The following is a 22,355-nucleotide window of genomic DNA, read 5'->3' on the forward strand; positions in this document are numbered from 1 at the left end:
ACTGAGCCACTGATGGCCGAGGAATGGACTGAAGTGCTCTGCAAGTATTTAGAATCTTTGACTTTCTGACCTCCGTCAGAAATTTTTTCATGTCTACCGAGTCTATCAGAGTTCCCAAGAATGGAACTCTTGTTAGTGGAACTAGTGAACTCTTTTCTATATTCACTTTCCAACCGTGAGTTCTTAGAAATGCCAACACTATGTCCGTGTGAGATTTGGTCAGATGATAAGTTGACGCCTGAATCAAAATATCGTCCAGATAGGGCGCCACTGCTATGCCCCGCGGCCTTAGAACCGCCATAAGGGACCCTAGCACCTTTGTGAAGATTCTGGGAGCTGTGGCCAACCCGAAGGGGAGGGCCACAAACTGATCGTGTTTGTCCAGAAAGGCGAACCTTAGAAACTGATGATGATCCTTGTGGATAGGAATGTGAAGATACGCATCCTTCAGGTCCACGGTGGTCATATATTGACCCTCCTGGATCATTGGTAAAATTGTTCGTATAGTCTCCATCTTGAACGATGGAACTCTGAGAAAACAGAATTTATGCTTACCTGATAAATTACTTTCTCCTGCGGTGTATCCAGTCCACGGCTTCATCCATTACTTGTGGGATATTCTCCTTCCCTACAGGAAGTGGCAAAGAGAGCACACAGCAGAGCTGTCCATATAGCTCCCCCTCTAGCTCCACCCCCCAGTCATTCGACCAACGGTTAGGAAGAAAAAGGAGAAACCATAGGGTGCAGTGGTGACTGTAGTTTAAACAAAAAAATTACACCGCAAGAGAAAGTAATTTATCAGGTAAGCATGAATTCTGTTTTCTCTTGCAAGGTGTATCCAGTCCACGGCTTCATCCATTACTTGTGGGATACCAATACCAAAGCTTTAAGACAGGTACCCTTTAAACGGAAGGCACCACTGCTTGTAAAACCTTTCTCCCAAAAATAGCCTCCAAGGAAGCAAACGTATCAAATATGTAAAATTTGGAAAAAGTATGCAGCGAAGACCAAGTCTCTGCCTTACAAATCTGTTCAACAGAAGCTTGGTTTTTAAAAGCTCATGTGGAAGCCACTGCTCTGGTAGAATGAGCAGTAATTGTTTCAGGAAGCTGCTGGCCAGCAGTCTCGTAGGCCAAACGGATGATGCTTTTCAGCCAAAAGGAAAGAGAGGTAACAGTCACTTTCTGACCTCTCCTCTTACCAGAATAGACAACACAAGAGGAAGATGTTTGTCTGAAATCCTTAGTTGCTTGTAAGTAGAACTTTAAAGCACGAACCACATTAAGATTATTTAACTGACGTTCCTTCTTCGAATACAGAGAAGGAACAACAATTTCCTGGTTAATATTCTTGTTAAAAATAACCTTATTAAGAAAACCAGGTATGTAACGTAAAAACTACCTTATCTGCATGGAACACCAGTGGAAGGTGAATCACACTGTAAGGCAAATAACTCTGAGACTCTTCGAGTAGAAGAGATAGCTACCAAAACAAAAAATTTCCACGATAACAACTTAATATCTATGGAATGTAAAAGTTCAAACGGAACCCCTTGAAGAACTGAAAGAAACTGGATTTAGACTCCATGGCAGAGCCGCAGTCTTATAGACAGGCTAGATTCTCCTAAAGCCTGATTAGACACCTGTACGTCTGGGACCTCTGCCAGACACTTGTGTAAAAGAATAGACAGAGCAGATATTTGTCTTCTTAAGGGACAAGCTGACAATCCTTTCTCCAGTCCTTCTTGGAGGAAAGACAACGTCCTGGGAATCCTAATCTTACTCCATGAGTGACCCCTGGATTCACACCAACAAAGATATTTTCGCCATATCTTATGATAGATTTTCCTGGGGACAGGCTTACGAGCCTGAGTCAGAGTATCTATAACTGACTCAGAGAAACCACGCCTTGATAGAATTAAACCTTCAAACCCCAAGCAGACAGACGTAAAAAATTAGATTTGGATGCTTGAACGGACCCTGTAGTATACACCTTGCCACAGCACTGCTGTGGCCCTACCTGCCCTTAGGGACCAGATTTGGGGGGGAAAAGCTTCCTTGACGTCCTCAAACAGCAGCAGGACCCTCCATGAGAAGCAGCATGAATTTCTCTGCAATTCCAAGTGCGCATCTGAGGCGCGAAATTAGGCCCCTCCCACTCCACTCCGGAGCTGTAAGGCCTAAGAATTCACTCCTAAGTGAATAAAAGTTAGCCATGTGGGAAATAACCCCTGAAAAGAACCCAAAGGGACTTCCAAGTGTCTTACAAATGATTTAACTAAATAAAAAATTGATTGCCCTGTATTAGTGTCAACCAGCATAATTAGCCCTGATATGTAAGCATTCAATTCCATACTAAGTCTGTGAACATAGCTTACCCACCCCTCATGGGGATATTGTCAGTCACTTCTAGCATTATCTCAGTCTTGTCTAGAAATAATAACTGAACATACCTTATTGCAGTGTACCCTGCAAACTGTTCCCCCCAACTGAAGTTTTCTGGTACCCCTCAGTCCTGTGTGGGAACAGCAGTGGATTTTAGTTACAACATGCTTAAATCATTTTCCTCTCAGCAAAAATCTTCATCACTTTTCTGCTAGAGAGTAAATAGTACAAACATGTACCATTTAAAATAACAAACTTTTGATTGATGATAATAAAAACTACAATTCTAACACCACATTCACTTTACCCTCCCGTAGAGAGACCCTAGTGCTTAGAGCAGGCAAAGAGAATGACTGGGGGGTGGAGCTAGAGGGGGAGCTATATGGACAGCTCTGCTGTGTGCTCTCTTTGCCACTTCCTGTAGGGAATGAGAATATCCCACAAGTAATGGATGAAGCCGTGGACTGGATACACCTTGCAAGAGAAATTTGTTTAGGCACTTTAGATCTAAAATCGGTCTGAACGTTCCCTCTTTTTTGGGAACCACGAACAGATTTGAGTAAAACCCCTGTCCCTGTTCTAGTTTTGGAACTGGACAAATTACCCCCATGGTATAGAGGTCTTTTACACAGTGTAAGAACGCCTCTCTTTTTGTCTGGTCTACAGACAAACGTGAAAGATGAAATCTCCCTCTTGGGAGAAAATCCTTGAATTCCAGCTGATACCCCCTGGGTCACAATTTCTAATGCCCAGGGATCCTGAACATCCCTTGCCCAAGACTGAGCGAAGAGAGAAAGTCTGCCCCCTACTATATCCGGTCCCGGATTGGGGGCTGCCCCTTCATGCTGTCTTGGTAGCAGCAGCGGGCTTCTTAACTTGTTTACCTTAATTCCAGGCCTGGTTAGGTCTCCAGAATAACTTGGATTGTGCAAAATTCCCTTCCTGCTTTGTAGCGGAAGAGGGAGTAGAGGGTCCACCTTTAAAGTTTTCAAAGTAACGGAAATTATTTTGTTTAGCCCTCATCTTAACAGTCTTATCCTGAGGCAGGGCATTACCTTTACCTCCAGTAATGTCAGAAATGATTTCCTTCAGTTCAGGCCCGAATAGGGTCTTACCTTTAAAAGGAATAGCTAAAAGCTTAGATTTTGATGACACATCAGCAGACCAAGATTTAAGCCATAACGCTCTACGCGCTAAAATGGCAAAGCCTGCATTTTTCGCCGCTAATTTAGCCATTTGAAAAGCGGCATCGGTAATAAAAGAATTAGCTAGCTTGAGAGCCTTAATTTTATTAAAAATATCATCTAATGGGGTCTCAATCTTAAGAGACTCCTCTAGAGCCTCGAACCAAAAAGCTGCTGCAGTAGTAACTGGAACAATGCACGCTATAGGTTGTAGAAGAAAACCCTGATGAATAAACAATCTCTTTAGAAGACCCTCTAATTTTTTATCCATAGGATCTTTGAAAGCACAACTGTCCTCAATAGGTATAGTTGTACGCTTGGCTAGGGTAGAAATAGCTCCCTCCACCTTAGGGACCGTTTGCCAGGAATCCCGAATGGTGTCAGATATGGGAAACATTTTCTTAAAAGTAGGAGGGGGAGTGAACGGAATGCCTGGTCTATCCCATTCCTTGGCAACAATGTCCGAAATTCTTTTAGGGACTGGAAAAACATCCGTGTAAGTAGGTACCTCTAGATATTTATCCATCTTACACAATTTCTCTGGTGGTATTACAATAGGGCCACAATCATCCAGAGTCGCTAAAACCTCCCGGAGTAACAGGCGGAGGTGTTCAAGCTTAAATTCATGTCCGAGTCTGTCTGAGGTAACACTTTTCCTGAATCTGAAAGCTCTTCCTCAGACAGCAATTCCCCGACCCCCAAATCAGAACACTGTGAGGGTACATCGGAAATAGCCAATAAAGCATCAGAGGGCTCAGTATTTACCCTAATACCAGACCTACTGCGCTACCTTGTAAACCTGGCAGTTTAGATAATACCTCTGTAAGGGTAGTAGACATAACTGCAGCCCTATCCTGCAGAGTAAAAGAATTAGACGCACTAGAAGTACTTGGCGTCGCTTGAGTGGGCGTTAAAGGTTGTGACACTTGGGGAGAATCGGATGGCATAACCTGATTCTCTTCAGAATGAGAATCATCCTTAGACATACTTTTATCATTTAAAATATGTTCTTTGCAATGTAAGGCCCTTTCAGTACAGGAGGGACACAATGTAAGTGGGGGTTCCACAATGGCTTCTAAACACATAGAGCATTGACTTTCCTCAATGTCAGACATGTTGAACAGGCTAGTAATAACCACAAAAAGTCTTGAAAACACTTTATTTATTGAAAAAAAAACAATTTTGAAAAACGGTACTGCGCCTTTAAGAAGTAAAAAAGCGCACAATTTTTCCAAATCTGCTTTAGAATGCTATAACGTTCAAAAATTTAGCATATATGTAATTTATATTGTAGCCTAAGATTGCACCACAAGTAAGGGACACATTTGAACATAAAAACGTTCTTGCAATAAAACGTTATGTTGCCCCAGAGTCAAACCATGCTGCCATCCTTTGCTGCATTTAGCCCATAAACATTCATACACAGGTCTCCAGTAATACCCCTTTCTTATATATAGGATTACTGCTTACCCCTTCCCTGATGGGAACTATGTCAGCCTGTTCTGAACTATCACAGTCTCTCCAGAAATAAATGACTGAACATACCTCAAAGCTTGTAGCATGAAAAACGTTCCCCACACTGAAGCTTCTCAAGTACTCCTAGGCCATTCTGTGGGAACTCCTCTGGATCTTAGTGACAACTGCTAAGATCATCAACCTCCAGGCAGAAATCTTCTTCCATCTGCTGCCTGAGGAAAAATAGTACTCACCGGTACCATTTAAAAAAAAAAAAGAAAATAAAAACTATCATTTTAACACCTCTTTCACTTTACCTCTTCCTATTACTAGTATAGGCAAAGAGAATGACTGGGGTGGAGAGAAGGGAGGAGCTATATATACAGCTCTGCTGTGGTGCTCTTTGCCACTTCCTGTTAGCAGGAGCATAATATCCCACAAGTAAGGATGAATCTGTGGACTCGTATCTAGTAGAATAAATATCCAGAATATTTGCAGGATACCTTAAGGATACTGATCTTGGAAGTTTGCCCCAAAACCATATGTTCCTGAGTCTATGTTAAAGGGACATGAAACCCACATTTTTTCTTTCATGAGTCACAACTTTCTTCTATAATCTTCATTGCTTAGTTGACTTGGTATCCCTTGTTGAAAAGGGATATCTAAATAGGCTCAGGAGCTGCTGATTGGTGGCTGCACATATATGCCTTATGTTATTGGTTCACACAGTGCATTAAATAGCTCCCAGTAGTGCATTGCTGCTTTTTCAACAAATAATACCAAAAGCAAATTAGATAATAGAAGTAAATTGGAAAGTTGTTTAAAAACAGAATTTATGCTTACCTGATAAATTACGTTCTCCAACGGTGTGTCCGGTCCACGGCGTCATCCTTACTTGTGGGAATATCTCTTCCCCAACAGGAAATGGCAAAGAGTCCCAGCAAAGCTGGCCATATAGTCCCTCCTAGGCTCCGCCCACCCCAGTCATTCGACCGACGGACAGGAGGAAAAATATAGGAGAAACCATATGGTACCGTGGTGACTGTAGTTACAGAAAATAATTCATCAGACCTGATTAAAAAAACCAGGGCGGGCCGTGGACCGGACACACCGTTGGAGAAAGTAATTTATCAGGTAAGCATAAATTCTGTTTTCTCCAACATTGGTGTGTCCGGTCCACGGCGTCATCCTTACTTGTGGGAACCAATACCAAAGCTTTAGGACACGGATGAAGGGAGGGAGCAAATCAGGTTACCTAAACGGAAGGCACCACAGCTTGCAAAACCTCTCTCCCAAAAATAGCCTCCGAAGAAGCAAAAGTATCAAATTTGTAAAATTTGGCAAAAGTGTGCAGTGAAGACCAAGTCGCTGCCTTACATATCTGGTCAACAGAAGCCTCGTTCTTGAAGGCCCATGTGGAAGCCACAGCCCTAGTGGAGTGAGCTGTGATTCTTTCAGGAGGCTGCCGTCCGGCAGTCTCATAAGCCAATCGGATGATGCTTTTAAGCCAAAAGGAAAAGAGAGGTAGAAGTTGCTTTTTGACCTCTCCTTTTACCAGAATAGACAACAAACAAAGAAGATGTTTGACTGAAATCTTTTGTAGCCTCTAAATAGAATTTTAGAGCACGAACTACGTCCAAATTGTGTAACAAACGTTCCTTCTTTGAAACTGGATTCGGACATAAAGAAGGTACAACTATCTCCTGGTTAATATTCTTGTTAGAAACAACCTTTGGAAGAAAACCAGGCTTAGTACGCAAAACCACCTTATCTGCATGGAACACCAGATAGGGCGGAGAACACTGCAGAGCAGATAACTCTGAAACTCTTCTAGCAGAAGAAATAGCAACCAAAAACAAAACTTTCCAAGATAGTAACTTAATATCTATGGAATGTAAAGGTTCAAACGGAACCCCTTGAAGAACTGAAAGAACTAGATTTAGACTCCAGGGAGGAGTCAAAGGTCAGTAAACAGGCTTGATCCTAACCAGAGCCTGAACAAATGCTTGAACATCTGGCACAGCTGCCAGTCTTTTGTGTAGTAAGACAGATAAAGCAGAGATCTGTCCCTTTAGAGAACTTGCAGATAATCCTTTCTCCAAACCTTCTTGTAGAAAGGAGAGAATCTTAGGAATTTTTATCTTATTCCATGGGAATCCTTTGGATTCACACCAACAGATATATCTTTTCCATATTTTATGGTAAATCTTTCTAGTTACCGGTTTTCTGGCCTGAACCAGAGTATCTATCACAGAATCTGAAAACCCACGCTTTGATAGAATCAAGCGTTCAATCTCCAAGCCGTCAGCTGGAGGGAGACCAGATTTGGATGTTCGAATGGACCCTGAACAAGAAGGTCCTGTCTCAAAGGTAGCTTCCATGGTGGAACCGATGACATATTCACCAGGTCTGCATACCAAGTCCTGCGTGGCCACGCAGGAGCTATCAAGTTCACCTAGGCCCTCTCCTGTTTGATCCTGGCTACCAGCCTGGGAATGAGAGGAAACGGTGGAAATACATAAGCTAGGTTGAAGGTCCAAGGTGCTACTAGTGCATCTACTAGAGTCGCCTTGGGATCCCTGGATCTGGACCTGTAGCAAGGAACCTTGAAGTTCTGACGAGACGCCATCAGATCCAAGTCTGGAATGCCCCATAATTGAGTTAGTTAGGCAAAGATCTCCGGGTGGAGTTCCCACTCCCCCGGATGGAATGTCTGACGACTCAGATAATACGCTTCCCAGTTTTCCACACCTGGGATGTGGATCGCAGATAGGTGGCAGGAGTGATCCTCCGCCCATTGATTTATTTTGGTCACTTCTTTCATCGCCAGGGAACTCCTTGTTCCCCCCTGATGATTGATATACGCAACGGTCGTCATGTTGTCTGATTGGAATCTTATGAATCTGGCCTTTGCTAGCTGAGGCCAAGCCCTGAGAGCATTGAAGATCGCTCTTAGTTCCAGAATGTTTATCGGGAGAAGAGACTCTTCCCGAGACCATAGTCCCTGAGCTTTCAGGGATTCCCAGACCGCGCCCCAGCCCACTAGACTGACGTCGGTCGTGACAATGACCCACTCTGGTCTGCGGAAGCTCATTCCCTGGGATAGATGGTCCAGGGTCAGCCACCAACGGAGTGAATCTCTGGTCTTCTGATCTACTTGAATCATTGGAGACAAGTCTGTATAGTCCCCATTCCACTGTTTGAGCATGCACAGTTGTAATGGTCTTAGATGAATTCGTGCAAAAGGAACTATGTCCATTGCTGCAACCATCAACCCTACTACTTCCATGCACTGCGCTATGGAAGGACGTGGAACAGAATGAAGAATTTGACAAGTGCTTAGAAGTTTTGACTTTCTGACCTCTGTCAGAAAAATCCTCATTTCTAAGGAATCTATTATTGTTCCCAAGAAGGGAACTCTTGTTGACGGAGACAGAGAACTTTTTTCTATGTTCACCTTCCATCTGTGTGATCTGAGAAAGGCCAGAACGATGTCTGTATGAGCCTTTGCTTTTGACAGGGACGACGCTTGTATTAGAATGTCGTCCAAGTAAGGTACTACTGCAATGCCCCTCGGTCTTAGAACCGCTAGAAGGGACCCTAGTACCTTTGTGAAAATCCTTGGAGCAGTGGCTAACCCGAATGGGAGGGCCACAAACTGGTAATGTTTGTCCAGAAAGGCGAACCTTAGGAACTGATGATGTTCTTTGTGGATAGGAATATGTAGGTACGCATCCTTTAGATCCACGGTAGTCATAAATTGACCTTCCTGGATAGTGGGTAGAATCGTTCGAATGGTTTCCATCTTGAACGATGGTACCCTGAGAAATTTGTTTAGGATCTTCAAATCCAAAATTGGTCTGAAAGTTCCCTCTTTTTTGGGAACTACGAACAGATTTGAATAAAATCCCATTCCATGTTCCTTTATTGGAACTGGGTGTATCACTCCCATCTTTAACAGGTCTTCTACACAATGTAAGAACACCTGTCTAGAAACATAGAAACATAGAAACATAGATATTGACGGCAGATAAGAGCCATAGGCCCAGCAAGTCTGCCCCACCTTACCTAACAGTATAAACTTATCTAGTTCGTAGGATAGCCCTATGCTTGTCCCATGCATTTTTAAAGTCCCCCACAGTGTTTGTTGCTACTACCTCTTGAGGAAGTTTATTCCATAAATCAATCACTCTTTCTGTAAAGAAGTGCTTCCTCAAATTACTCCTGAATCTACTACCCTTTAGCTTGAGCTCATGACCCCTTGTTCTTGAATTTTCCATTTTATGTAAAATACCCACAGCCTCAGTTTTACTAAACCCTTTAATGTACTTGAAAGTTGCTATCATATCACCTCTTTCCCTTCTCTCCTCTAAGCTATACATATTTAGGTCATTGAGCCTATCCTGGTAAGTTTTATTTTTTAGACCATGTACCATTTTGGTAGCCCTCCTTTGCACAGATTCAAGTTTGTTAATATCCTTCTGAAGATATGGCCTCCAGAACTGCACACAATACTCAAGATGAGGCCTAACTAATGATCTATAAAGTGGCATAAGAACCTTACTATTTCTGCTGCAAATACCTCTACCAATACATCCAAGCATTCTGCTAGCCTTACTCGCTGCCTTACTACATTGTTTACTAAGTTTTAAATCATCTGAAATAATAATTCCCAAGTCCTGTTCCTCGTCTGTAACAGTCAGTAAAGTGTCATTGAGTCTGTAATTAACATTTGGATTTTTCTTCCCTAAATGCATTATTTTACACTTTGCTGTGTTAAACTTTAGATCCCAGTCGTTTGTCCAATCCTCCAATTGTTGTATATCACTTCTCATTTTGTCTACCCCCCCTGGAACATCCACTCTGTTGCAAATTTTTGTATCATCTGCAAAGAGACATACTTTCCCCTGTAGCCCTTTGCTGATATCGCAGATAAATATGTTAAACAAAACAGGCCCCAGAACTGACCCCTGAGGAACACCACTAGTAACAGCCCCCTCTGCTGAATGAACTCCATTTACTAAGACACTTTGTTTTCTGTCCTTAAGCCAGCATTCCACCCAGTTCACAATTTTTGAATCTAGACCAAGGAGATATAGTTTGTGAATAAGTTTATTGTGTGGGACGGTGTCAAATGCTTTACTGAAATCTAGATATGCTACATCAACTGCTCCTCCTTTGTCTAATACTTTTGTTACATAATCAAAGAAGTCAATTAGATTAGTCTGACATGATCTCCCTGAAGTAAAACCATGCTGATTTTGGTCCTCTAAATTGTTTGTCTTTATGTAAGTCATAATTCTTTCCTTTAAGAGGCTTTCCATTAATTTCCCTACTACTGAAGTTAAACTAACTGGCCTGTAGTTGCCAGATTCTTCTCTACTGCCCTTTTTATGAAGAGGTATTACATTTGCTATTCTCCAATCATCTGGGACAGCTCCTGTTAATAGTGACTGATTAAACAGATCAGTTAATGGGACAGTTAGCACTGAACGAAGTTCTTTTAAAACCCTTGGATGAATATTATCAGGACCCACTGCCTTTGTAACATTTATTTTTGATAATGCTAACAAAACCTCATCCTCTGTAAAAAGATTACTGTTAAGCTTGTTTCTATTTTGCATAGCATCCCTTAATGTAGACATTGTATCTTCACAATCTTTAGTGAAAACAGAACAGAAGTAATCATTGAGACAGTCTGCAATCTGCTTATCTCCTTCTATTATTCTACCATCAACTGATTTCAATTTTACTATTCCTACCTTATTTTTTCTTCTTTCACTGATATATCTAAAGAATGTTTTGTCCCCATGTTTTACTGACTGTGCTATCTTCTCTTCTGCATCAGCTTTAACCTTCCTAATTAACTGCTTAGTCTTTTTTTGTTGGAGTCTCCATATTTTCATATCATCATCTGCTTGTGTGTGTCTGTAATTTTTATAAGCTATCTTTTTTGTCTTTACAGCATGTGCTACTTCTTTGGAAAACCAAATTGGTTTCCGCTTTCTTTTACTTTTACAGACATGTCTAATACAGTGTGCGGTTGCATCTAAAATGGCACCTTTCACAAATTCCCACTGTTCTTGAACCCCTGTAATAAGATTTTTCCCCTTTAAATAGTTTTTTAGGTATTCTCCCATTAATGAAAAATCTGCCGTCCTAAAGTCTAAAACTTTTGTTTTAGTCTGGGTGTCTATTTATTTGGTTTAAGGATAAGTGAGACATGTGGAACCTTCCCCTTGGGGGTAGATCCCTGAATTCCAGAAGATAACCCTGAGAAACAATTTCTAGTGCCCAGGGATCCTGAACATCTCTTGCCCAAGCCTGAGCAAAGAGAGAGAGTCTACCCCCTACTAGATCCGGTCCAGGATCGGGGGCTACTCCTTCATGCTGTTTTGTTAGCAGCAGCAGGCTTCTTGGCCTGCTTACCCTTGTTCCAGCCTTGCATCGGTTTCCAGGCTGGTTTGGGTTGTGAGGCATTACCCTCTTGCTTAGAGGATGCAGAATTAGAGGCCGGTCCGTTCCTGAAATTGCGAAAGGAACGAAAATTAGACTTATTCTTGGCCTTGAAAGGCCTATCTTGTGGAAGGGTGTGGCCCTTTCCCCCAGTGATGTCTGAGATAATCTCTTTCAATTCTGGTCCAAATAGAGTTTTACCTTTGAAAGGGATGTTAAGCAATTTTGTCTTGGATGACACATCCGCTGACCAAGACTTTAGCCAAATCGCTCTGCGCGCCACGATTGCAAACCCTGAATTTTTCGCCGCTAATCTAGCTAATTGCAAAGCGGCATCTAAAATAAAAGAGTTAGCCAACTTAAGTGCGTGAACTCTGTCCATAACCTCCTCATATGGAGTCTCTCTACTGAGTGACTTTTCTAGTTCCTCGAACCAGAACCACGCTGCTGTACTGACAGGAACAATGCACGAAATGGGTTGTAGAAGGTAACCTTGCTGTACAAAAATCTTCTTAAGCAAACCCTCCAATTTTTTATCCATAGGATCTTTGAAAGCACAACTATCCTCGATAGGAATAGTAGTGCGTTTGTTTAGAGTAGAAACTGCCCCCTCGACCTTAGGGACTGTCTGCCATAAGTCCTTTCTGGGGTCAACCATAGGAAATAATTTCTTAAATATAGGGGGGGGGAACAAAAGGTATGCCGGGCTTTTCCCACTCCTTATTCACTATGTCCGCCACCCGCTTGGGTATAGGAAAAGCGTCGGGGTGCACCGGAACCTCTAGGAACTTGTCCATCTTGCATAATTTCTCTGGAATGACCAAGTTGTCACAATCATCCAGAGTAGATAACACCTCCTTAAGCAGTGCGCGGAGATGTTCTAATTTAAATTTAAATGTCACAACATCAGGTTCAGCTTGTTGAGAAATTTTTCCTAAATCTGAAATTTCCCCATCTGACAAAACCTCCCTCATGGCCACTTCAGATTGGTGTGAGGGTATGACAGATTGCTATGGAGTTATCCATTACAGCCGTCAATTGTTGCATGGTAATAAGCATTGGCGCGCTAGATGTACTAGGGGCCTCCTGCGTGGGCAAAACTGGTGTAGACACAGTAGGAGATGATGTAGTATCATGTTTACTCCCCTCATCTGAGGAATCATCTTGGGCAATTTCATTATCTGTGGCAGTACTGTCCTTACTTTGTTTGGACGCTATGGCACAATTATCACACAAATTTAAATGGGGAGACACATTGGCTTTCATACATATAGAACATAGCTTATCCGAAGGCACAGACATGTTAAACAGGCTTAAACTTGTCAATAATGCACAAAAAACGTTTTAAAACAAAACCGTTACTGTCTCTTTAAATTTTAAACAGAAAACACTTTATTACTGAATATGTGAAAAAGTATGAAGGAATTGTTCAAAAAATACCAAAATTTCACCACAGTGTGTGTCTTAAAGCATTAAGAGTATTGCACACCAATTTTCAGAGCTTTAACCCCTAAAATAACGGAACCGGAGCCGTTTACAAATTTAACCCCTATACAGTCCCAGCTATAGCCTTTGCTGTGACCTAACCAAGCCCAGAGGGGAATATGATACCAAGTGATGCCTTCTAGAAACTTTTCCAGCTACTTTCAGATCCTCACACATGCATCTGCATGTCTTGCTCTCAAAAACAACTGCGCAGTAATGGCGCGAAAATGAGGCTCAGCCTACAACTGGGAAGGCCCTCCCTGACTGGAAAGGTGTCTAACATAGTGCCTGCCGTTAAAAAACGTTCCCCAAGTTTATAAATGTGAATTATCAGCATAAACATGTATAAAATGCCCAAATAAAGCAATCGATTTAGCCCATAAAAGTGTCTACCAGTTTTATAGCCCATATTAAGCCCTTTATTCTGTTTGCTTGACTAAGAAAATGGCTTACCGGTCCCCATGAGGGGACATGACAGCCTTCCAGCATTACATGGTCTTGTTAGAAATATGGCTAGTCATACCTTAAGCAGAAAAGTCTGCTAACTGTTTCCCCCAACTGAAGTTACTTCATCTCAACAGTCCTATGTGGAAACAGCAATCGATTTTAGTTACTGTCTGCTAAAATCATCTTCCTCTCACAAACAGAAATCTTCATCCTTTTCTGTTTCAGAGTAAATAGTACATACCAGCACTATTTTAAAATAACAAACACTTGATAGAAGAATAAAAAACTACATTTAAACACCAAAAAACTCTTAACCATCTCCGTGGAGATGTTGCCTGTGCAACGGCAAAGAGAATGACTGGGGTGGGCGGAGCCTAGGAGGGACTATATGGCCAGCTTTGCTGGGACTCTTTGCCATTTCCTGTTGGGGAAGAGATATTCCCACAAGTAAGGATGACGCCGTGGACCGGACACACCAATGTTGGAGAAATCGCATGCTCTTTCTAAATAAATAAAAAAAATATTGGGATTTCATGTCCCTTTAAGATTAAACTAGATTGGTTCTCATAGGGGCAGGTCCGACTAAGATTCTCTCTCTGCAACTAACAAACTGGACGTTTTAAAGCATCTGGAAATGAGGTTTGATGTGAAAAAGATATCTTAACCACTCTTGAAGAAGCCTGAGGTGCTACCCAGTCCACTTTATGATGTGAAAAGCACATCTAGATTCTGACTCACAAGCAGGTCAGAGGTAGTAGGCTGTGAGTTAAATCCACCAAAGAAACATTTGATTCCGGTCTTTTTTTATTTTTGTTTCTCCAAGAAAATGATTTGTTGAGTTGGAATCTAGAACAATTTTGTCCAAATTGAGAAGCCAACTAAAGCAAAGATCAGTCCAGCACCCAAGGTACAAAGCACGCCACAAAGGGTAACTACTCAATACCCAAATGACAAACTCCAAAAATCCAAAGGAGTGGCAGAATATAAAATGTATTCATGTAAGCACAAGGTTACAAAAAGCAACAGATCAGAAGAATGTCATCTATATAATACAAACCTTGAGTACCTTCTATTTCTGCTATCAGTGGAAATTGAACTTTCATTAAAATCCTTGGGGTGTGGAAAGACCAAAAGACAGACCTATGAACTGGTAGGGAGCATGTTGACAGCAAACAAAGTATATGAAATGGTTAATCTGCAATTGGGATATGCAAGTAGGCATACCTGGAATCTATGAAAATAAGAAAGCAATTTAAGCTATATATTTTTTCGGTTTAAGAAGTGACTCAGTCGTAAAGGGACAGTAAAGTCAAAATTAAACTTTCATGATTTAGATAAAGATAACAGTTTAAAACAACATCCCAATGTACGTTATTAAATTTGCTTTGTTCATTTGATATCCTTTGTTGAAGAGTAAAGCTAGGTAGACAGAAGAGTGCACATGTCTCTAGCAGTCCATGGCAGCAGTTTTTAATCTAGGTATAACATTGCTAAAAACAATTGTTGCAAACACTGCTGCCAGATAGCTAGAGACACTTGCACACTCCTGAGCTCACTAAAGATTGCTCTTTAACAAAATTGATAACAGAAGTAAAAAATGCCATGCTCTATCCAATTCATTGAAGTTTAATTTTGATTGTACTGTCCTTTAAACTTCTTGAACTATTCCAAGCAGCTCCTTCAAATGCAGCAACATTGTCAGTTGAATTTTACATAATAAACAACAATAACAATAGAAGAAAGGGAAACCTCCATTTACTTGTGAGTTGTGCAAAACAGTGCTGATATGAGGAGGATAAGAAAGAGAGAAGAAGATACACGTACCCAAAAGGGGGACGAGAAAGGAGAGAAAGATGCTGCTATACCATTGTTCACCGACACTTGATGTAGGTAGATTGGTGGGGTTATATCACTACCTGGAGTTGAGACTAAGTGTACTACCTATACAAATTAAAAGATTAGTGTAGGGGTATATATCTATCCTGTAGATAGCTATTTCGTAATGAGTTGAATTTTTGCAGTTACGGTCAGCGTGAGAGTATATTGTGTTAATAGGTTTTGTGTTTAAGATAATGCTCCCAAGTGGCTAGGATTTCTGTGTAAGTATCCATTTTATCATTTATCATGTAATAGTACTCTTCTAGTTCTAGAAATTCTGATACCCGATACCACCACATCTTCAGAGTTGGAGTAATCCTGCTTTTCCAGTTTTTGGCTATTAAATATCTGAGACATTTAAATTCTTATATAGCCTTCTCTAATTCCCACTTAACACTCAACCTGCATCAGCTAATGATACATTTCAGAAGTCCTTGAAATGTAACAGATGCAAACTGCAAACTCAAAATGCAACGTCTGGATTTGTCAGCCTGTTGGAAATATAAACACTTCTTCCTCTAGTCTACTTTGCAATGATAGAGTTTAAAGTAGTTTAAGTGAAACAAAATGGTACCAGCGAATGGCAGCTGTATGGAAGGCCCTTTTTAACGATAGTACCAAAGCAAAAGTATTCATATCATTAGCATCCACCCACACGTACAAATCAGAAATAGAAAGTCCTTGATGTAAACATTAAAGGGACACTGAACCCAATTTTTTCTATAGTGATTCAGATAGAGAATGCAATTTTAAGCAACTTTCTAATTTTCTCCTATTATCAATTTTTCTTCGTTCTCTTGCTATATTTATTTGAAAAATAAGGCATCTAAGCTTTTTTTTGTTCAGAACTCTGGACAGGACTTTTTTATTGGTGGATGAATTTATCCACCAATCAGGAAGGACAACCCAGGTTGTTCACAAAAAATGGGCCGGCATCTAAACTTACATTTTTGCATTTCAAATAAAGATACCAAGAGAATGAAGAAAATTTGATAATAGGAGTAAATTAGAAAGTTGCTTAAAATTGCATGCTTTATCTGAATCACAAAAGAAAAAATTTGGGTACAGTGTCCCTTTAATAGGACCAAAAGGGAAAGAAGAGGAAAACATTGGAACCACTCCATTGTTCCTATACCCTGTTGCAGCTTGAATACCAATAAGGGCTCGCACAACTTATGTCTCCTACCAACATAGAAAACAAGTAGTACAAATGAAGAATAAGAACCCAAACTGCTTCAGGAATGAGCTTAGCTTTGCCATACATTATAGAGAATACAAATAAAAAAAGAATGAAGGAGGACAGAGGTAAAGGGTCTAAATTCAAACTAAACAAGTGGGTCAGATGAAGTTCTACTAATCACCCCACTGAGAAAGAACTCTTCAGTGGCGAGTTTAGACTAGAGTGAAAATTTTATTTTCCTGTGTTATTTAAAAAATGATTTATTCAGCTATACATACCAGACAGTGCTGCAAACACACATGATCACTGGACTCTTGCGCTATTCTTATCGCCTCCTGAAGTGCCAGCTCAGCTTGTTGACTAAAAAAATGCACAATGTATTATTGCAAGATAAAAAAAAAAAAAAAAAAAAAGCTTCTGATGTTATTAAATACAGAATGGAATACTGAGCTACAGAGATAAAAGTGTAATTCTTAGTATTTTTAAAGGAACGGGTTGGTTGCAAAAATTGCATGCTCGGATTTGTTAAAGCATGTAATTATTTAATCACTGATCTTTGCTTTGCAGGAGCGAAACAGTCTTGCACAGGTGCCACGAGCATTACAGCCAATGGTCCAATATTTATAATTCATGGCATGTGAGATAGCTGCGGCAAAAACTGTAAAAAAAAATAATACTAAAAAAATAATATGTAGCATTTTTGCATAAATTTTAGTAAATAATATTGAAAATGGCCCAGTCACCACTGCTGTTACTGTGATCACCTTACTAAATTGTCATCAAGGGTAGCCACATGTGAAATAGGGACCTATACAGGCTTTTGAGGGTTATAACATAGCATAGAGAGGCCCCTCTGTGTAGCACAGAAATAAATGCACTTTTTTTTTTTCTTTCAAGGTGTTCACTCTTACCACAGTGATAACCTGACTATACAGACAAAATGATGGACTTGTCTACTATAAAATAAAACTTTATTAAGGGTCAATAGACATGCCAGATTTGTTGATTGTGTATATAATGTAACATCCTCAAGCAAATCCCAAGTTGTTGTTTTTATAACTTTAAAAAAAAAATAAAAAAAAAAGAAGAAGATCTGCTTGATATTACTGCTCCAAGACCATAACCATTTTAGAGAGTAGACAATTATTTTTCAAATGAGGAGTCTTGGCAGTGTGTAGGTGCTAAGAGAGTGGTGATTGAGGGGTTTGAATAATCTCCCCCCATCCAACTCCCTTGCAGCTATTTGTTTCAGCCCTTTGTGACGTCACCACGTACGCACGTGGTGATGTTACCGGCACACCCATGAAGCCGGGAAGCAGCTCCCATTAGGCCAATAAATAATCCCCATCCTGTAATGCGGGGGATCACCAAAAACAGCATTTTTAACAGAAATCCCCCTGCACGACGAAAAGGGCTCGTCATGCGCCTGCAGGATGTGCTCATCGAAGGGGTTAATGCTTTGTGTTAACCTCCACAGTTAGTAGCGCTAGTCACACAACTCAGCTGTGTGATTAGCGCTACTGACTGGATCAGCGAAAGTTTCAGCTCTGCTGGTCCCAAGTGGTACTTCTCCTATGCATGGTATAAATACATAGTATTAAAGGGTCAATAGTCTTAAAATTAACAAATTAGAGCATGTATTTTTTTTTTTTACTATAATGGCCTTGGAACGCATAGATCAACATAAGTACCATACAAGCGAGTTGAGATTTATGGTGCTGGACCATGTGCGTCCTAATTGTAGAAGAAGTGGAGATATAAATAGTTATTTTACAAAGAAGCTATGTGGATACATAAATGAAATGTTATATCCAAAGGGCCTTAATAGTGAGTTTCACTTGGCCTCCGTTCTGTAATTTATTTGTATTTTTTTTCTATTTCTTGTAATCTTTGGTAATAATGTTGCAGGGTGGATTTAAACATTTTTTTTTAAAAGGGACACTGAACCCAGTTTTTTTCTTTTGCGATTCAGAAAGAGCATGCAATTTTAAGCAACTTTCTAATTTACTCCTATGATCAATTTTTCTTCGTTCTCTTGCTATCTTTATTTGAAAAAGAAGGCATCTAAGTTTTTTTTTGTTCAAAAGACACTGGACAGCACTTTTTTTTATTGGTGGATGAATTTATCCACCAATCAGCAAGGACAACCCAGGTTGTTCACCAAAAATGGTCCGGCATCTAAACTTACATTCTTGCATTTCAAATAAAGATACCAAGAGAATAAAGAAAATTTGATAATAGGAGTGTGTCTAATGTATGGTTTCCTATGAAGGGTGTGAGTTCATTGTATAAGGAGTCAGCTTGAGAAAGGGGCAGGGGCCTTAAAAAATACCTGTATGCCATGCACCACTGCCATTAATAATTGTGGTTAAGAACATTAGAATACCTGTCTTTTTTCTTTGGAACATGTATGTACATATGGAAGGTTAACACAAATCCCATCAATTTTCTGCAGTTCATCATTTTAGGAGTTATTTTAGCATGTTGCAGTTCACAGTATATGCAAACTCTATTCACAAATACAAACGTACTAGTGTCCAAAGCGGCAATGCAGAGCAGCTAGGTTTAGAGCAGCGTATCGAAGGCTTCGTCCATAACCTTCATCCCCATTACTTTTACTCTCTGCACCGGTGAGGATCAAGCGGTCGAAGTAATGCAGAAGACTGTGAGTAGAACTGAAGACATCTTGGACTCTCAGGCTATTTAAATAGCTTAAATAATGCTTAAAGAAAAAAAAGAAAGATACATTTCTATAGCAAGTACATCTTTGTGTCTTTTTTTTTAATTAAATGAAAAAAAAGTGAGAGATAGGGAGAGAGAGATAGGGAAAGAGATAGAGAGATAGAGAGAGAGAACAGTAACAGCTTCCCACATAACAGGTATTTGAAAATTATTCTCCAAGAAGTCATTGTTAATATAGTGTGAATTTCAGTGCAGATGATCAAATCCACCAGCAAACACTGCAATATGTGCTAAATGGTGAACATATAGATACAGGTACAAATCCCCACACCGGAATTCCAAAAGCAAGAATTATTCTGAAATCCAGACTGTCACTAATATTTTTGTATTATTATTAAAACAACAGCTATTACCTTTCTGATTACAGTACGGTGCTTTCTAATGGTACTATGCATACAAAAGTATTAAAAATGATATAGAACTACCTTTAATTTGCATGTAGAATCTGTATTATGACGTAAACATTACCTAAATGACATAAGATATTGTTGTTTACACTTGGTCCCATCCAATATCCAAGCTGTCCCATTTTACAGATACAAATATTCTTAAATCCAAACCTTTGCCTGTCCCAAGCAGTTTGGATAACAGAATTTATGCTTACCTGATAAATTACTTTCTCCAACGGTGTGTCCGGTCCACGGCGTCATCCATTACTTGTGGGAAATATTCTCCCCCACAGGGAAAGGCAAGGAGAGCACACAGCAAGAGCTGTCCATATAGCTCCCCCTCTGGCTCCGCCCCCCCAGTCATTCGACCGACGGTTAGGAGAAAAAGGAGAAACTATAGGGTGCCGTGGTGACTGTAGTGTATAAAGAAAAATTTTTCAACCTGATTAAAAAACCAGGGCGGGCCGTGGACCGGACACACCGTTGGAGAAAGTAATTTATCAGGTAAGCATAAATTCTGTTTTCTCCAACATTGGTGTGTCCGGTCCACGGCGTCATCCATTACTTGTGGGAACCAATACCAAAGCTTTAGGACACGGATGAAGGGAGGGAGCAAATCAGGTTACCTAAACTGAAGGCACCACGGCTTGCAAAACCTTTCTCCCAAAAATAGCCTCCGAAGAAGCAAAAGTATCAAATTTGTAGAATTTGGCAAAAGTGTGCAGAGAAGACCAAGTTGCTGCCTTACATATCTGGTCAACAGAAGCCTCGTTCTTGTAGGCCCATGTGGAAGCCACAGCCCTAGTAGAGTGAGCTGTGATACGGTCAGGAGGCTGCCGTCCGGCAGTCTCATAAGCCAAGCGGATAATGCTTTTCAGCCAGAAAGAGAGAGAGGTAGCAGTAGCTTTTTGACCTCTCCTCTTACCAGAGTAAACGACAAACAAAGATGAGGTTTGTCTAAAATCTTTTGTTGCTTCTAAATAGAACTTTAAAGCACGAACAACATCTAAATTGTGTAATAAACGTTCCTTCTTTGAAACTGGATTCGGACACAAAGAAGGAACAACTATTTCCTGGTTGATGTTCTTGTTGGAAACAACTTTTGGAAGAAAACCAGGCTTAGTACGCAAAACAACCTTATCTGAATGAAAAACCAGATATGGTGAATTACACTGCAAACCAGATAATTCAGAAACTCTTCTAGCAGAAGAAATAGCAACCAAAAACAGAACTTTCCAAGATAATAACTTAATATCTATGGAATGTAAAGGTTCAAACGGAACCCCTTGAAGAACTGAAAGAACTAAATTTAGACTCCAAGGAGGAGTCATGGGTCTGTAAACAGGCTTGATTCTAACCAAAGCCTGAACAAAAGCTTGTACATCTGGCAAAGCTGCCAGTCGTTTGTGCAACAAGACGGATAATGCAGAAATCTGTCCTTTTAGAGAACTAGCTGACAACCCTTTATCCAAACCTTCTTGGAGAAAGGAGAGAATCTTTGGAATTTTAATCTTACTCCAGGAGAATCCTTTGGATTCACACCAACAGATATATCTTTTCCATATTTTATGGTAAATCTTTCTAGTCACAGGTTTTCTGGCTTGGACCAGAGTATCTATCACAGAATTTGAAAACCCACGCTTGGATAAAATCAAGCGTTCAATTTCCAAGCAGTCAGCTGCAGAGAAACTAGATTTGGATGTTCGAATGGACCTTGTACTAGAAGATCCTGTCTCAAAGGTAGCTTCCATGGTGGAGCCGATGACATATTCACCAGGTCTGCATACCAAGTCCTGTGTGGCCACGCAGGAGCTATCAGAATCACCGAGGCCTTCTCCTGTTTGATCCTGGCTATGAGCCTGGGAAGGAGAGGAAACGGTGGAAACACATATGCTAGGTTGAACGACCAAGGCGCCACTAATGCCTCCACTAGAGTCGCCTTGGCATCCCTGGATCTGGACCCGTAGCAAGGTATCTTGAAGTTCTGACGGGACGCCATTAGATCCATGTCTGGAATGCCCCATAATTGGGTTAACTGAGCAAAGACCTCCGGATGGAGTTCCCACTCCCCCGGATGGAAAGTCTGACGACTCAAATAGTCCGCCTCCCAGTTGTCTACTCCTGGGATGTGAATAGCAGATAGATGGCAGGAGTGATTCTCTGCCCATTGGATTATCTTGGTTACTTCCTTCATCGCTAGGGAACTCTTTGTTCCCCCCTGATGATTGATGTACGCAACAGTCGTTATGTTGTCCGACTGAAATCTTATGAACCTGGCTTCCGCTAGCTGAGGCCAAGCCAGGAGCGCATTGAATATAGCTCTTAGTTCCAAAATGTTTATCGGGAGAAGCGACTCTTCCCGCGACCATAGGCCCTGAGCTTTCAGGGAGTCCCAGACCGCGCCCCAACCCAAGAGGCTGGCGTCGGTCGTGACGATGACCCACTCCGGTCTGCGGAAACTCATTCCCTGAGACAGGTGATCCTGGGTCAACCACCAGAGAAGTGAGTCCCTGGTTACCTTATCTACTTGAATTTGGGGAGACAAGTCTGTATAGTCCCCATTCCACTGATTGAGCATGCATAGCTGTAATGGTCTTAGATGAATTCGAGCAAAAGGAACCACATCCATTGCTGCGACCATTAGTCCTATTACTTCCATGCATTGAGCTATGGAGGGTTGAGGAATAGAATGAAGAACTCGACAAGCTTTTAGAAGCTTTGCCTTTCTGACTTCTGTGAGAAAGATCTTCATTTC

The 22,355-nt window shown here is 40.8% G+C and overlaps 1 protein-coding gene across 1 annotated transcript in view; it reads right to left on the bottom strand.

The window, feature by feature from the left end:
• Positions 1 to 22,355, bottom strand: part of ANAPC5 (anaphase promoting complex subunit 5) — a 99,998-nt gene that overhangs the window by 51,210 nt on the left and 26,433 nt on the right. The window contains exons 7-8 of the mRNA XM_053701738.1: positions 19,001 to 19,191; positions 16,748 to 16,829 (exon numbers count right to left, since the gene is read on the bottom strand). Of these exons, the coding sequence (XP_053557713.1) occupies positions 16,748 to 16,829; positions 19,001 to 19,191 (273 nt within the window). The remainder of the gene's footprint in view (positions 1 to 16,747; positions 16,830 to 19,000; positions 19,192 to 22,355) is intronic.

The sequence above is a fragment of the Bombina bombina genome, chromosome 2, assembly GCF_027579735.1.
Source record: "Bombina bombina isolate aBomBom1 chromosome 2, aBomBom1.pri, whole genome shotgun sequence".
Lineage (NCBI taxonomy): Eukaryota > Metazoa > Chordata > Amphibia > Anura > Bombinatoridae > Bombina > Bombina bombina.